Source organism: Peromyscus californicus, unplaced genomic scaffold (genome assembly GCF_007827085.1).
Source record: "Peromyscus californicus insignis strain IS unplaced genomic scaffold, ASM782708v3 Scaffold_17__1_contigs__length_78620276, whole genome shotgun sequence".
In the NCBI taxonomy this organism is placed as follows: Eukaryota; Metazoa; Chordata; class Mammalia; order Rodentia; family Cricetidae; genus Peromyscus; species Peromyscus californicus.
This window is the reverse complement of record NW_026294469.1, coordinates 2,767,575-2,784,313: the sequence shown is the minus strand read 5'-3', so window position 1 is coordinate 2,784,313 and position 16,739 is coordinate 2,767,575. Positions and strand designations below refer to the sequence as shown.

The following is a 16,739-nucleotide window of genomic DNA, read 5'->3' as shown; positions in this document are numbered from 1 at the left end:
AGACACAACAAAGCCTGGCTGGACCTTTGCAGAGACATGGGCCAACAGAGAAGGCAGGACGAGCGGAGGGGACCTGCCAGTCACAGGCCACTGCTGTCAGCCCAGAAAAGTGCCTCTCCAGCAGGCCAGCACTTTTCTAATCTGGTAGGAGGAACGGAATGGAATGCTTCCAAACCCAAGGGAGCACAGGCAACTACCTTCACCAGGTTGCCCCAGCAACTAGCTAGGGAGTGACGTCATGGTCACCTCCTGAGGAGATCTGGTGGCTTCTCCTGCTGAGAGTGAAGCCAGGGATCTTAAGCACTGTTAATGCCAGGGTTAACAGGGCCCGGCATCCATAAACAGAAGCTTTTAAGATGCTGGGGCTGAGACTCAAGGTCAGCATGAGGAGGCCTTCCTTGGGGGCCGTCCGCAAAGGAACACTAACCACAAAGGTAACCACAAGAAACAGAGCCACCAAGTCTGAGGGAGACTACAGTCTATTAGTGGGGTGTCCTAGTTCTCACGTCTTCAGGGCTGGGGTTCCACACTAAGAATTCTGTGTCCCTGGGAGGCAATGCTTATTCTCAAAATTTAATTCAGAAGAACAGGAACTAAAAAAATTACCCGTGTACTGCCAGCTATTACAACCTCTGCATACATGAAGCATGGAGAACTTACCTCCGGAGAGGGGCATTCTCCTCAATATCTTCCAGGGTCTCCAGAGATGATCTCTGGGAGATGAGTCGGCGTCTACAGAGACAAAAAACCAGGAGTTAATAGTGCACAGTAAAACTGATCAAACAACTGTGTAAATTTTTAACTATCAGGAAAACAACAAACAACAACGTAATATCCCTCGGTACATGCTAAAGAACTGTCCTGACACCACAGATAAGTGAGGACCTCACCCCTCACCAAGGAAACTTCTCTTTCCAACAGATGCAGGCCACTACAGAAAGTCACAACCAGTCAAAATGCAGTCCCAGTCAGAGTGGATACAAAACACCCTGCACCTTAAGGCTCAGGGAACGTGGCGGGAGAGCCAGAGTACCAGGGAGTCTGTGTGCGCCTGGGTCTCCTAGGAATGTCAGCCACGACCCCCATGAAGTCTCCCCAACATGACTGCCTAAACATGAGCTGAGTGAGAACAACCATGGACATGTGAAAGTGTACAGGGGTGGGGTGGGGGAGCAGGAGGCCTCAACCCTACACAAAGAACTCCAGGCAACTAAGGAACACTGAGAGTGGGAGAGAGTCTTCCCCGGAGAGGAACACACCAAGTGGTTATCCAAGTAGCCCTGAAAATATGCACCTATATACTATATACGATACTCTCTATATAGACCTTATATACTATACAGACTGAGCAGGCTATGTTTGTGTATTTAAGGATATATATGTATATGCATACACATATATGCATGTAACAACAATTAATGAAAAGAGAGACCACGAATTAGAAAGAGCAGGGAGGGCTATAGAGAGGATTCAGAGGGAGAAATGGGAAGGGGAAGATGATTTCATTACTTTGTGATCTCATTATAAAAGAAATTTTTTAAAAAAGGAGGGGTGCTGGTGAGATGGCTTAGTGGTCCTGAGAGCCCCATCCCTCATGGGAGAAGGGACTCCAGAGTTTGCTGTCTGGCTGTCACATGTCCTTGATGGCACTTGTGTGCCTGCCCCACACCCCACAAAATAACAATAAACAAAATTAAAACAAAACAAACCAGATTTAGACAAAAGCCGTCTTTAGAAAGGGCTATAGTGGCCTGCAGGGGACGCCAGGCCCATCCTGCTTGCCTGCATCTTGATCATGCGCCCCAGGAACAGCCTTTTTGTGGTGATTAGAGAAGCAGATGACCTGTTTCAAGCTTTAATTGCCAAATTAAAAATTTGGCAAACATTTTTTCATAAAAATTCATGACACAAACAAGATGCCTCTTACAATACACAGGATCGCTGAGGTACCGTGAGCTTTCCTGAGCATATGCTGTTAAGAATTCAAACATCCACCATCTGAACCCAGGAACTGACAGACATTCCATTTTGAAAGTATATTTTATCATTGTGTACCTGTGTCTGTTCACATGTGTATGTGGGTGCAGGCGAGTGGAGGCCAAAGTCTGGGGTGCTGTTCCTCTGGGGAACTACCCACTTTTTTTGAGATAAGGTGTGTTAGTTAGGGTTTCTATTGCTGTGAAGAGACACCATGGCCATGGCACTCTTATAAAGGAAAACATTTAACTGGGGTGGTTTACAGTTTCAGAGGTTTAACCATTATCAGCATGGCAGGGAGCATGGCGGCGTGCAGGCAGACATGGTGCTGGAGAAGGAGCTGCCACTTGTTGATATGAAGGCAACAGGAAATGGACTGAGACACTGGGTGGTATCTTGAGCATAGAAAACCTCAAAGCTTACCTCCACAGTGACACACTTCCCCCCAAAAGACCACACCCACTCTAACAAAGCCACATCTCCTATTAATGCCACTCCCTATGAACTTATGGGGGGCAATTACATTCAAACCACCACACAAGGTGTCTTCCTGGGACTGGGGTTCATGGATTCAGCTATGCTGGCTGGCCAGTAGGCTCCAGGGAGCTTCCTGTTTTCACCTCATCAGCATGTGGATGCCTGCCAGCCTGCCCAGCTTTCAACATGGGCACTGGGGATTGAACTCAGGTCCTTATGGCTAGTGCTTTACCACCCAAGCTCTCGTCTCCTGCCTTCAAACCTTACTGTTAACCTCAAAATCATTGGGCTGTTGTAAAAATGTTACTGTCTCAGGAAGGCCATGACATTTCCAGAGAACCAGAAACAAATGATTCTTTGAGGATAACCCTCAGAGACCAGTAAGAATGAATACTTAGCGTGATCCTGAGGAACAAAAACGTTTCTGGGGTGTTGAACTGCACACCACTTGCCCAAACCCCCTCGATCTAGCCTCTTTTGGTAGGCTGAAATAAGACCAGTCCTCGTTAACTCAGAATATCTGGTACAGATCCAGCAGGGAGAGTTGGTGGCAACTTTAAATAAGTCCATCTGAGCAACCACTTCCCAGCCAATGAGCTGAGGTAGGAGAGTGGATGAGAACATTTGATACCATCTTTACCCTAGGAAGAAAATGGGACTAAATGTAAAAGCTGATTTTTAAGAACATGTTACTCATCTTAATAAACCATGTTCTAGATTGCTCTCAAGAACAAAGACACAGCTTAGATTTATTTATTTATTGCTTTCTTTGTATGTGTATATATAATTTTGAACAGCTACCACACAGCCAGTCTTTTATAAGACAACCAGAAGCATCATTTTTTTGCAACCTACTCAAAGGCTCCAATTTTCCAAGACCTATCTTAATGTTTAATAATTATTCAAATCACTTAAAAATTCTTTGTACATCCAAATTTCCCTTTTTTCTTTAACTATTCTAATTTAGTTGTCTCAGATCCTCATTTGCCAATCACATTAACTAATTTCCTTACACACACACCCCTCACTGTCTTGGAGACATATAGGACCCATGCTGTGGGGATGTCTTTCTGTACGCTGTGAATATGTGTTGCTCTGATTGGTTGATAAAGAAAGCAGTTTGTCCAATGACAAGACAGAATAAGGTTAGGTGGGACATTCAAACTGAAGAGATGGGAGAAGAAAGGAGAGTGAGAGAGTGAGAGGAGACGCCAGCCCACGGCCCACAGAGCAACAAGACGCCAGCAGACCGGTAATGCCATGGCCACGTGGCAACATATAGATTAATAGAAAAGGGTTGAGTTAAGTTATAAGAGCTAGCTAACAAGAAGCCAGACCCACAGGCCATACAGTTTGTAAATCATATAAGCCTGTGTGTGTTTACTTGGGACCAAGCAGCTGCAGGAAGTGGGTGAGATTTGTTCTGACTGTGGGGCTGGGCAGGACCAGAGAAACTTCCAGCTACAGACCCACAACTTCCTCGTGTGGTTAAATAACACTGGACTTCCATCCATATAATAAGGCCAGGTCAACAACTGCCAGTCACAGCGGTCAGAAATGCAGCCATCTTACTTGGGAACCGAAGGTACAGAAATTACTTTAGAGGTAGCCAATTCACTGGGGAGTGTGCAAACACTAACTCCAGGAGTTCAGCTTTGGGAAACCACCATGACAGCATCCTGCAGCTATGGCTCTGGGCATCTGCAACATCAGTTAAGACACACTATCAAAATCCCAGTTAGTCCTGGCAAGTGAGGCCAGGCTGGGATCATGGCAGCATATCCCAGGCCACGGCATCTCTCAGCAGCAAATGCTTCTGCCCCCATCCACAAGGCTCATAGGTATATAAAGGAGCATGCCTGGGCTCTAGGGTCTTAGGAAGCTCCTTAATTCCTGGGCCTCAGTTTTCTCATCTATAAAATGGGAAAAAAACGGGCTGGAAGATGGCTTAGCAGTTAGGAGTGCCTACTGCTCTTGCAGACCTGAGTCACATGATGGTCAGGCACCTGTGGTCAAGCACCTATAATTACAGCACCAGTGGTCTGTAGCTTCTGCAGGCACCCCCCACCAACATACACAAAACTGAAAATCATAAAAACATTTTAAAGTGGAAACAAGGAGGCTGACTATATGAGCTCTGACCCCTCCTCCAGTCCCCACAAGTAGGGTCACCCCCAAATGCACTGTTCCTTAGCCCACCTGAGACGTGGTCCTTCCATATCAAGACCCACCTGAAGTACGACAAAATCTACACTTATCTTCAGCATGGTCCCTGGGAAGCAGAGACACTAATACTCTTGCCACCTATAAAATTGGTGCCTGCCCGACCTCCATACCCTGCCTTATGGCCCATGTCACCTCATCAGTAGAAGGGTAGTGTATCTCTGGCACCATTCCAAACCTTTAAGCTAGAAGTAAAATATTAACAGGGGTGCATACCTAAACATCACTAGCCACAACAGCCACAAGCAGAAATAAATGTAAGTTACAGATACCAGAAGTCTCAACCAATCCTGTTATGCTCTGAGCCTCCCTTTGTAGAACAGGATTTGGGGATGGACACTGAAGAGGCTTTGTTGAATGTGATGCAAAGCTGTGCCCCTGAGGACTGCCCTCCCTCCAGTAGACGCCCTTGGCAGGTCCCTACAAGCTGTGGCTACTGCTCAGGAGCAGGCACAACCAGGCCCCAGGTAAGCTCATCCAGGCTCATCCCCTGAAGATATTGATCAGTGTGATTGCTGGCCTGGCCTCGGGACCGTGACCTACCATGCTTGACTCCTATTCTTTAGGTGCTGGAGTTCAAGTGGGAATCCACAGAACCACTGGAGAGTTCCACTGGGATCCCTCAAGATCTTTAATTTTTTGAGACCACCTTTCCTAGAGGCAAAAAGAGCAGCCATACCCCCCTAAACTCAGGAGCCTCCCCCCACCCCCACCCTGGGCTCCTCCACCACTCAGAACAGGTGCTCGCCCTAGAAAGCCCTGCTGGTCCAGGAAAGTGCAAATCCCAATGGCGCTCCTGTGGAAAAGCTGTATCCACTCAGTTCTTCCCAGCCAGGAAAAGGCAGCTGCATATCTGGAACACACTTCTAGACTGTTCTAAGAACTTGCTTTTTTTTTTTTTTAAATCAGCACATTAGGTATTTTCCTTGTGAGCTGAACAAGTGTAGAGTCACACATGCACATTATTACAGACTAAATGTTTTCTGCTCCCCACCCCCAAGGCTCAAATGAAATCCTAACACTTATGTGATATTAGGAAGTGGAGTCTCTGGGAGGCAATTAGGTCACAAGGGAGGGGCCCCCAGAAATGGGATTGGTGCCTTTGTAAAGAGGCCCCAAGAAAGCACCCCAATTCCCTTTCTGCCACATGAGGATATGTGGGAAAGTCAGCTGTCTGTAATCTGACCCAAACAAACACCGAGCTAGCACACTGATTACAGGCTTCCAGCTCCTTACTATGAGAACGCAAACTTCATTTGTTTACAAGCCATCTAGTCTCTGGTAGCTTGCTACAGCAGCCTAACTAAGACAGACAGACAGACACTCAAGACTTCAATTCTTTAAAGGGGAAAAAGATTTCAAACTTGACTGTTCATCTGTTCCTTTAAGTCAATGGGCACGCTTCCCTTGTTCATGAAGATTCTTTGAGACAGTGGTATACAACCTAGAAGAATCCATGCCAGTCACTATGAGAAACTGTACCAGGGTGCCATGACACCAGGGCATGATGTCTTGCCCTTAGGATGAGGACCTGTTGTTATCAGAAGGGTGTACCCTGTGAGGTAGCCATTGTGTTCATCTCCACCCTCACCATGCTAGATCCTTCCAAGATCTGTAGTAACGTCTTTTACTAACCTTCTATCCTCAGGAAGCTGTGTGGATGAGGTAGCTAAGGGCAGGCAGCCAGCTTAACCAGCCACTTTCACCCTGCAATTTGTTCCCTAGGCTAAGCGCATTACTGGGCCACCCCTTTATCATAGGCACAGCTAGCCGATGAGCAAAGGTCTCTGAATATTTCAATGACTGATAGAGAATACTTAGCCTTGGACCAAAATAGCACGCTACTTTATTAACCGCACAGACATGCAGTAATAGACCAGCAAGGCTCAAACAGAAGCCTTGCGTGCTGAAGTCACCCAATCAAGGTACTGATGACTACCAGACCGAGCATGTCCCTAGGGCTCATCCTCGTGTCTGATAATTATAAGCAATGACCTGCCATGCAGCCACAATGACCCTAGTGTGGTTCACACTTACTGTCAATGTGCTAGTCAGCTTCCTGAGAGCAGTTCAGACTCATCTCAAAATACTAAGCACTAAACGCAGAATTCTGAGCAGGAAAGGAGCTGAGACCCACAACAGTACATCTCTGTATCTAAACATACCTACATGAACCACATTGTTCTATTTGTAATGAAGCGCTCACAGCTCATGTGCAAGGACGCCACTATATTCCCCAGGGACCTAGAGGTGGGCAGTGTGGCCATGTTCTAATAAATTCATTTGCATACATTGAGAGTTTAAGAGGAAGTCACTGGGGGTCAGGGAAGAGGGCTACACAGCAGACAGAGAGGCTGGAAGAGGAGGACCCAGGGCCAGTAGCCCTAAAGCATCTTAAGCACAAGAGAGCCACTGCCCCCATTTCCAGGGCAGGGACAGCTGCCAGTCATCCATCCTGTCCCCGGGCGACCATTCTGAAAGGCTCCCCAGTGACTGCGAGATTCATCCTGGCCAGCAGTGACTCTGAGGACCCTGGGAGAGAGAGGGTTAGGGAGGCAGAAGCCAGATGTGGCCAGGGTTTCTTAAGAAGGACAAGGCAAGGTAGTGGGGTACTGCCCAGGGAGTGGAAAGTGCTGGCCCAAGAGTTAGGACGAGGCTGTGATGTGCTCAAAGTTGACCCCTGGGCCTTGGTGTGCATCCTTATGTAAAATGATGCACTTGTAAAGGCGCATCGCTGCACATCGGAATGCCCCTTGAAAAGTCTGCCACTTGGGCCTGCCTCCACAGTCTGCCTAACTTGTCTGGGCTTGGCTGGAAGGATTTTTTTTTTTTAAACCACGAGGGGATTCTAATGAGAAGGACAGTTGATCTCACTAAAGGAGGTCACCTCCAACAACCTGCTCTGGTCAAGGGTGAGTGACACACCAGTTAATCCCTTACTCTCCTGCATTGGCACACTTGGGATGGAAGTTACCAGAGCAGCCCCTGAGCTGTGTGGAGACCTTACAAAGGTCGGCAAGCAAAGGGAAGCAGGTCATTTAGCCCGGAGAGCCGAGGCTAGGGAGGACCAGAAGAGTTTCAGGAAGAAGCAGGAATGAAGTACAGTGTGCTTGCATGTCACACACACGCAAAGGGCCAGAAGAACAGAGACCTAGGTCTGTTTTCTCTGGAACAAAACAGCAGCTGCGTGGTCAGGTAGGGACCTTGGAGAGCAGCCATGCCAGACACTTCCTACTGTGATGTTGTTTTACTGCATGGAACCCACTCATAATGTCCCTGGCTAAGAGCTGGGCTACTGGGGGCACAGTCTTCTCTTCACAGGTGTCAGAAGTGAGGGCAGAGACCTTAATTACATAAACAGGTGACAAGCTGAGGGACACGATGATCACATCTGTTCAGAGAGTTGTTATAACAAAAGAAAAGAAGAATTTCAGTATATCATCAAGATGACCTCAAGCATATAATTTATCTGTCTTAGTGTGATATCATGTGCCCACTGACCAAGCTCCTCCCTTCCTATGATAAGACCTAACAAGACTGGACAGAGGACTTCTGTATTAGTTCATTTTCTACTGCTCTGATAAGACACCACAACCAAAGCAACTTAGAAAAGAAAGAGTTTATTTGGGGCTAACAGTTTCAGAGCTGAATCCATGACCATGAGAGCAGGGAAGATGTCAGCTGGAGGCAGGTGTGGAACTGAGCAGGAGCTGAAAGCTCATGTACTGATCCACAAGCACCAAGCAGAGAAAGCTAACTGGGAATGGCTGGGGCATTTGAAAACCTCAAAGCTAACACCAGAGACACACCTCGTCCAACGAGGCCATACCTCCTAATCCTTCCTAAACAGTTGCACCAGCTGGGAACAAAGTGTCTTAGTTAGGGTTTCTATTGCTGTGAAGAGACACCAGGATCATAGCAACTCTTATAAAGAAAATATTTAATTGAGGGGGCTCGTTTACAGTTTCAGAGGTTTAGTCCACTGTCATCAGGACAGGGAGCATGGCAGCGTGCAGGCAGACGTAGTGCTGGTAGTTGAGAATCCTACATCTTGCAGGCAACAGGAAGTTGACTGAGATACTGGGCGGTATCCTAAGCATAGTAATTCTTAACATCCCACCCCTCAGTGACACACTTCCTCCAACAAGGCCATACCTACTCCAACAAAGCCACATCTCCTAACAGTGCCACTCCCTATGAGATTATGGGGCCAAATACATTCAAACTACCACATTCCACTCCCTGACCCCCAAAAGCTTGTAACAATATCATAATGCAAATGCCTTTAGTCCAGCATTAGAAGTCTCCATAGTCAATACCAGTCACAATCCTGTTTCAAAGTCCAAAGTCTCTTTTGAGATTCATGCAATTTCTTAACTACAATTCCCTATACAACCAAAATAAAAAAGCAGATCACATACTTCAAACATATAATTGGACAGGATATACATTACCATTCCAAAATGCAGTGAAGGGAGCATAATAAGGAAATACTGGACCAAAGCAAGACCAAAAACCAGCTGGGCAAACTCCAAACTTTGCATCTTCATGTCTGATGTTAAATGCTCTTCAGATCTCCAACTCTGTTCATGTTTGACTGCAACATACTTCTTTCTTTGGGGCTGGTTCCACTCCCTATTAGCAGCTCTCCTCAGCAGGTATCCCATGATTCTGGCATCTCTAGCATCATGGGTTCTCCAAGGCAATCCAGGCTTCAACTTCACAGCTTCACTCAATGGCTTCTCTACTAGGCCTCCATTCAGGAACACCTCTGACACATGCCTGGCCTCAGCAGGCTTTTTTAGCCATGGAAGCAAATTCCATAACCCCTTTCTTCTATCCTTAACTCTAAAGCCAGAACCACATGGCTGAAGTTGCCAAGGTCTCCTGCTTACTGGGGCTGGAACATGGCCCCCTTGTCTAATTACAACTTCACCAGCTTTCTGTCCTTTACTGCCTAAGCTTGGCTGTCTGAAACTAGATCTCCAGACCAGGTTAGCCTCAAACTCAGAGATCCACCAGCCTCTGCCTCCCAAGTGCTGAAATTAAAGGTGTGCCCCACCACACCCAGCTCTAAGCTTTTCTTCACTTTCTTTCCACAAGGTGGAGATTTAGTTGGGTGGGATCTTGCTCTTTATTCCATTTCTTAATCTGTTTATCACCTTGAACAAAGAACTTAGCTTCACTCCACTTCCTGGTGCTCTTTTTCTCTTCAAAATTTACATTTTGTAATTTACCCTGCTCAGTTTGTTCCTTTTCATTATAAATCTTCATTAGAGTTACCACTAATACCCACATAACAGAGTCTACACGAGGCTGTTTTGAGATTTCATCTGCCAACTGAATTAATCCAAACTCCTCACTTTAGCCTCAGGCAGACTCTTTGGACAAGAGCAAAAGGCAGCCACTTTCTTCACCAGAATATCATAAGAAAGATCTCTAGTCAATATACTAACATTCTTCTCCTCTCTAACCTCGTGAGTGAGCCCCCAACAGTTCAAATCACTCTTAGCACCTCTGTCTTCCATGTTCCTACTAGTATGGCCCATTAAGCATCACTTAAAGCATTCCACTGCTTTCCTAATCCAAAGTACCAAAGTCCAAATTCCTCCAAACAAAAATATAGTCTAGCCAATCACAGCAATGATCCACTTCTGGCACCAACCTCTGTCTTAGTTAGGGTTTCTATTGCTGTGAAGCGACACCATGACCACGGCAACTCTTATAAGGAAAACATTTAATTGAGAGGGCTCGCTTACAGTTTCAGAAGTTCAGTCCATTACCATCATGGTGAGGAGCATGATGGCGTGCAGGCAGACATGGTGCTGGAGTAGCAGACAGTCCTACATCTGGCAGGCAACAGGAAGACAACTGAGACACTGGATGGTATCCTAAGCATAGGAATCCTCAAGCCTGCCCCCACAGTGACACACTTCCTCCAACAAGGCCATTCCAACAAAGTCACACTTCCTAATAGTGTCACTCCCTATGAGATTATGGGGGCCAAATACATTCAAATACCCCACCAAGCATTAAAATACATGCACCCATGGAAGCCATCCTCATTCAAATCATCTCAGCTGCCTAGGGAAGGACTGTGCCATCCTCTCCTGGGTATTCCTGGGAAGGGACCAGGCTCGGCAAACAGCAGGTAATCAGTCAAGCGGGGCTAGCTACACAAGTCCATCAGCAGGTGGGTAGTCCCAAACTTCTCTCAGATGGTACTCGGCCTTTTCCTTTATATATAATTAGTGAACAATGTCTGAGTCTGTGTCTGTTTCACAAGGCCCAGAACCCATTCTTGGAAAGTTCTCTACTGCTGAATGGGGAAAAAGTGGGGTTGGATAAAGCACAGTCCTACCTTTATCTTATAAACTAGGGAAGCTTGCAACCCCAGGCTCCTTTACACACTCAAAGACTACGTCTCAGGCCCTCGGGTTGCTCAATCAAAAAGGTTGAGGCTTGCCAGCCTAGAAGGCAGAGCAGGCCTTTGGGCAGCGGGGAAATCCCTTTGTAAGATGTGGGAAGATCTCTTACTTCCTGAATACAAGCCTCATGCCCTGGCTCATACACCCTGCCTCAGGGACATAGTCTTCGCTCTGCCAAAAAAGGCTGTGGTGTCCTAAAACACATGGCATACTTCTGCCATCTGCCACTGGTTTACTATGGAAGCAGGCTTCTTTAAGGAGCCCTTCAGTTCAGAGCTGTCTACAAACACGCAGCTGCTATCATCCATGCGTTTCTTGTGAAAACGATGCTTGGCGAAGACCAGGCTCTCAAAGCAAAATCAAACCCCCAACAGTCTCCTGCTGCTTCCTTCTTCTTCAGGGTTTTAAACAACTGAGGGCCACAGCCCTCTGGCTTGTGCTGCATTTCCCAAAAGTACAGTAAGGTAACATTGGTCATGAGCTGCAAACCTTAAAGCCAAAATTCCAGAGGCTCCTTAGTGGAACTCAAGTCACTTCCCCGAGATAGGCCTTAGGGCCTAGAGCAAAATGGCCTTCACTCGAGTTCACCAGATACAGGCTTGTTACCTGTATCCACAGATCTCAAGCTTCATCCAAAGCGCTGCTGGACTTGAGTCAGCCCCTTGCAGTGAGAGGCATTAAAGGTAGAGGAAACCTCAGTCTGGCTGTAGAATCCGACGGAACAGCGACATGCTGCATAGGCTGGGTCAGCAGTCACAGAACCAGGCAGGCCAACACCTCCCCACCAGTCCTCTGGGCAAAGGGCTCCCAGATGGCCTCCTTCCCACATCACTGCTGACTGTCCCGACGTCAGAGCCATCCCAGAAAACAGACCACAGTGACTAGAAACCCCCAGGGACTACTGGGGTTCTCCTCAGAAAGGAAGGAAAGCAGGTTTGTTTTTATAAAAAAAGAGAAGGATCACCACAGAAAATTGCACAATTGGTTGTCCAATGCCAAACAGTCAGCCCTGAAAACATACACACAAGTAACTTTATACAGACTGAGCAGGCTGTATTCAGAAATATACATGTATATACATATGCATATAATAACAATGGAAAAAGTGGCCCTGAATTGGAGGAGAAAGGGGAGGGGCATGTGGGAGGGCTGAGAAGAAAGAAAAGGGAGAATGTTATATTATAATCTCAATTTTTGTTTTGTTATTTTTGTTTTTGAGACAGGGTTTCTCTGTGTAGCCCTGGCTGTCCTGGAACTCACTCTGTAGCCCAGGCTGGCCTCGAACTCACAGAGATCTGCCTGCCTCTGCCTCCTGAGTGCTTGGATTAAAGGTGTGCACCACCACTGCCCAGCTCAAACCCATTTTTTAAAAAGACTCCATCTGATGAATCAGGCAAGGAAATCAAATTAAAATCAAAACACGAAGCACTGTCGACCAGTTTGTTTAAATAAGATCTGTTTCTACATTGTTCTAGGAAGGTTCAGAAAGACTCTCTAAATGTTTGCAGAGAAGACAAACGGTGCTTGGCTGGTTTATTCTTGCTGCAAGGGTTCTCAGTAGACTTGCCAAACCCTGGAAAACCGAAGTGTGAGGTCACTGCAGTACGTCTAGCTATTTAAAGCAGACAAGCTGTGAGCAGACGGACTACCTGGCCAGGCAGTCACTGTCAGCTCCTGCAGGCCACCCTGGACACCCAGGCCCTGCAAACGAGACACGGGCCTTTTGCATCTCAGCGGAAGCCCATAGTGATTGAGTCCCTCTGGAACACGTTCAAACACCTCTCACAGGGGATGGAGGGAGACTTGAGAAACTGCTAGACAGGTAACTGTGTCACTTTGAAGGTATCTGCCCAGTCTCCCAGTTTTGTTTGTTTTTTGTTTTGTTTCATGTTGAGATGGGTTTCACCATGTGTAGCCCTCCTACCTGGAACTAGCAGTGTTAACCAGGGTGGCCTTGAACTCATGGCAATCAGCCTGCCTCTGCCTCCCCAGCACTACCATGCCCAACAACGCCTGGGATAGTTTTGAGTATCAGGAAATGCAGAGGCTGGCCCGGGCCCTGGCTCTGGTCTGGACCACTCAGCCTGACTAGAGGGAGGTTCAGGGCTGCAGCTGGAGAACACACACCAGTCAATCGTGCAAGAGCAACCTAGGCAACCAAGTGCAGGGGCTTCAGAAGTCAGGCTCCAGACAGGTCTTCTGGACCCGATGACGGCACTGCTCTCCAACAAAAGGATTCCCCTTTGGTGACAGAGGTGACAAGTGGGAGCCAAGATCAGGGTCAGGGTGGGAGGGAAATACTAGAAAAGGAAAAGCCGTCAAAATCCAGACGAGAGTCGCCCTATAAAGACAAGAGCCCTGCAGACCGACTGCAAGCCAAGTAGCTTGGGGACAGGTCAGGGATGTTCTCAGAGGGCATCAGGATTCCAGGAACAAAGTCTACATTCCCCACGCCAGGCAGGAAGGCACTGGGAATCCTGCACTCCCAACCGGCGTTAAGATCAGTCCAGGTGTGGAGGGGGCAGGCCGAGCTAGCTTAAAGGATAGACAAAATGTAACCGGAAGCAGAGGCTCAGACTATGGCAGGAGGTTCTGAGATGACAGGACCCAGGTGAGTGTGAGGCATGGGATTTCTTGGAACAAAGTCTAGTCTCAGGAAGGAGACCAAGGAGCCCAGGAGTGGATCGGCTCCCAGTCTAGATGGATCAGGAGATAGAAGGGCCCAGTGGCCACCACGGCTACATGCAAAAATGTGTAGGAATGGTGTTAGTCACAGAACAGCTGTGCACACGCTGTGATTCAGAGGTGGTCCAAAAACACCTGCAGAGGCCATGAGGTATCAGGAAGGGGGTGATACAGCAGCCCCATCCCCAAGTCTTCAAAGACTCCTGAGTACTAGCCCAGGGCCTCAGCTCCAGCCTCCTCAGCAGTCAATTTCATTCTACATTCCTCTTGCTACATACCCCAGCCTGACAATGCCCTGAGCCTCAGTGACATCACCTTTCTTAGTTTCCTGGTCACTGGAAGACACCTTTACACATCTTCCTAAGCCAGACACACATGTATGTTTCATTAGAATGTAAGATGAGGGCACTCTGCCGGCTCCGTGGAGATTGGTGTACAAGGACAGAAGATGCAGAAGAAAAAGGCAGGTCCTGCCTGGAGGTGAGCATCTCCCCCTCCTCCAGGCTGGCGGAGCTGCCTGTCCACAAGGCACCGAGGGACCTTTAGTGAACAGACCTTTTGGTGAGGACACCAGCATTAAAATCTCTTGGTTCCCGGTCTGACCTTTTTCTGTTCTGAAGGACCTTCAACAGCAATGGATTTTGACAGCTTGGAAACGGTACGTAATTATTTATAGCAAATTCAAGATCAATGGGGTTTCACAAATTCAAATTTTCTAGGAGCTATTCAGATGAACTGCAGTTTATGGGAACGTGATGACGCTTTCTTCCTCATCCTCAGAGTTTCCGATCCAGGGACTTGGAGTGGTCAACTCTTTCTGGAAACGTTTTGTAAAATGCCTGTTTTTCTTTGGCTTCTTATATTTATCTCTTTTTGCCAAAAGCTGAACAGGGACAGGCACTGAAGCATTAGTCTCATAAGTGGCTCATAAAGATGCCCGGGTGACCAAATCCTAGTTCAAAAGAATTGGCAGCATCCTCTCTTTACCCACCAGAATGCCACCTTCATCCTCAGACACAGCACAGTGCCACTGGTCCAGGAGGCTGTCCTTGGCATTTTCTGAATTCCCACAATATTTGGTGTATTGGCGACATCTGCAAACATTAACGCCTAAATATCTGTACACTGTATGATGCTATTCTCATTATCTTATATTCACCTCCAACTAGACTGCAGGTATCTTAAAAACAGACACTTAGTCTCTCCTTCTTTGGAATCCCTTCAGTGACTGGCATGTTGTATGCAGTAGACTTTCAATAAATCCTTCAGCACAGCACAAACAACTCCGAAGTCACAGCTTGAGAGAAGCAGCGTGGGATATAACAGTTCTGGGAGTCAGAAGACCCTCACTGGGGAGTGCTGGGGACATGGCTCAGTGTTAGGAAAAGGGCTTGGCATACAAGCATGAAGACCAAAGTTCAAATCCCCAGCACCCACATAAATGCCACGTGGGTGTAGTGGCGATCCCTGCGGCAAACTGGCTAGCCAAACTAGCTGAGAGCTCTGGGGCAAGTGAAGGAGCCGAGCGTCTCTCAACATTTAAGGTAGCGAGTGACGGATGAAGAGTCTAGCATCAACTTTAGCCCTCCACACAGATACACACACACACACACACACACACACACACACACACACACACACACACTTCTTATACACAGATACCCATTCTTTTATACGGATACACATTTTTTTGTTTTGTTTTGATTGTTTGTTTTTCAAGACAAGGTTTCTCTGTGTAACAGCCCTAGCTGTCCCAGAACTCTCTGTAGACCAGACTGTCCTCAAATTCACAGAGATCCACCTGCCTCTGCTTCCCAAGTGCTGAGATTAAAGGTGTGAACTACCACCACCGCCTGGCAATTCTAAACTTTATAAACATAATTGCTGCAATATTTAATCTATGGCAAAATCATGATTGTAACACATAAGGTTCTTTGATATTTAAATTATTTACCACTTATTTGTATGAGTGTTTTGTCTGCATGTATATCTGTGTGTCACGTGTGTGCCCAGTGCCCAGGGAGGCCAAGGAGGGTATTGTATCTCTAGGACTGCAGTTACATATGGTTGAGACACCATGTGGGTTCTAAGAATTGAACCCTATTCCTCTGGAAGAGCAGTGAGTACTCTTTACCATCAAGTCATCTCTCTGGCCCCTTCTGATATTTAAACAAATGTGAAAACCTGAAGACAAGGATGCTCGAGTCCAAGGTGAATCTCAGCATCTCATTTGTTTCTTTCGGTCCTGCTTGTACAGTAGGGGTATAACACCCATTGGCAAGGATGAGTAGGTACCTATGGCAACCATTTTCAAACATCTTAGGACCCAGTTCTCTCCAGCAAATGGGAGAGGTGATGCTTAATTGCATAAATTCTACCTACTCTGGCAGCATGAGTTAATTAGTGTATAGTTATTTAAGTAATTAATGCACAGGTCATCAGCATGTCAGGTTTTGTTATATAATAGTAGGGTTCATTTTCTTTTACTGTAGTTTTAAAACACCTTATATACAACTATGTATATGTTCTAGTCCTTTCTGTTGCTATAACAAGAACCCTGACACATACGCGCGCGCACACACACACACAACACACACACACACACACACACACACATACCCCGTCAATGCAACTTTGGCATATAATGCCAAATTATATAATAATGCCAAATTATATAATTCTCTGACCTTTTAGGGGAGAAGGCAGGAAATCAAGCAGATGATCGCACATCACATTCATAGTCAACAGCAACGAGAGATGAATGTACCTATGCTGCCTGTTTGCTTAGCTATCTTTCTTTTCTCTTACAGTTCAGGGTCTAGCCTAGGGAACTGTGCTGCCCACAATGGGCTGGGTCTTCCTGTGTCAATTATCAAGACTACCTCCCACAGAGAAGCACACAGGACGACCTGATCTAGGCAATCCCTCAGTTGAGACACACTTCTCAGG

The 16,739-nt window shown here is 46.8% G+C and overlaps 1 protein-coding gene across 4 annotated transcripts in view; it reads right to left on the bottom strand.

Annotated features, from left to right (window-relative positions):
* Cables1 (Cdk5 and Abl enzyme substrate 1) overlaps window positions 1–16,739 on the bottom strand; it is a 110,035-nt gene that overhangs the window by 61,889 nt on the left and 31,407 nt on the right. For all 4 annotated transcript variants that reach the window (XM_052741531.1, XM_052741532.1, XM_052741533.1 and 1 more), the window contains exon 2: window positions 661–732. In XM_052741531.1, coding sequence (XP_052597491.1) covers window positions 661–732 — 72 coding nt within the window. The remainder of the gene's footprint in view (window positions 1–660; window positions 733–16,739) is intronic.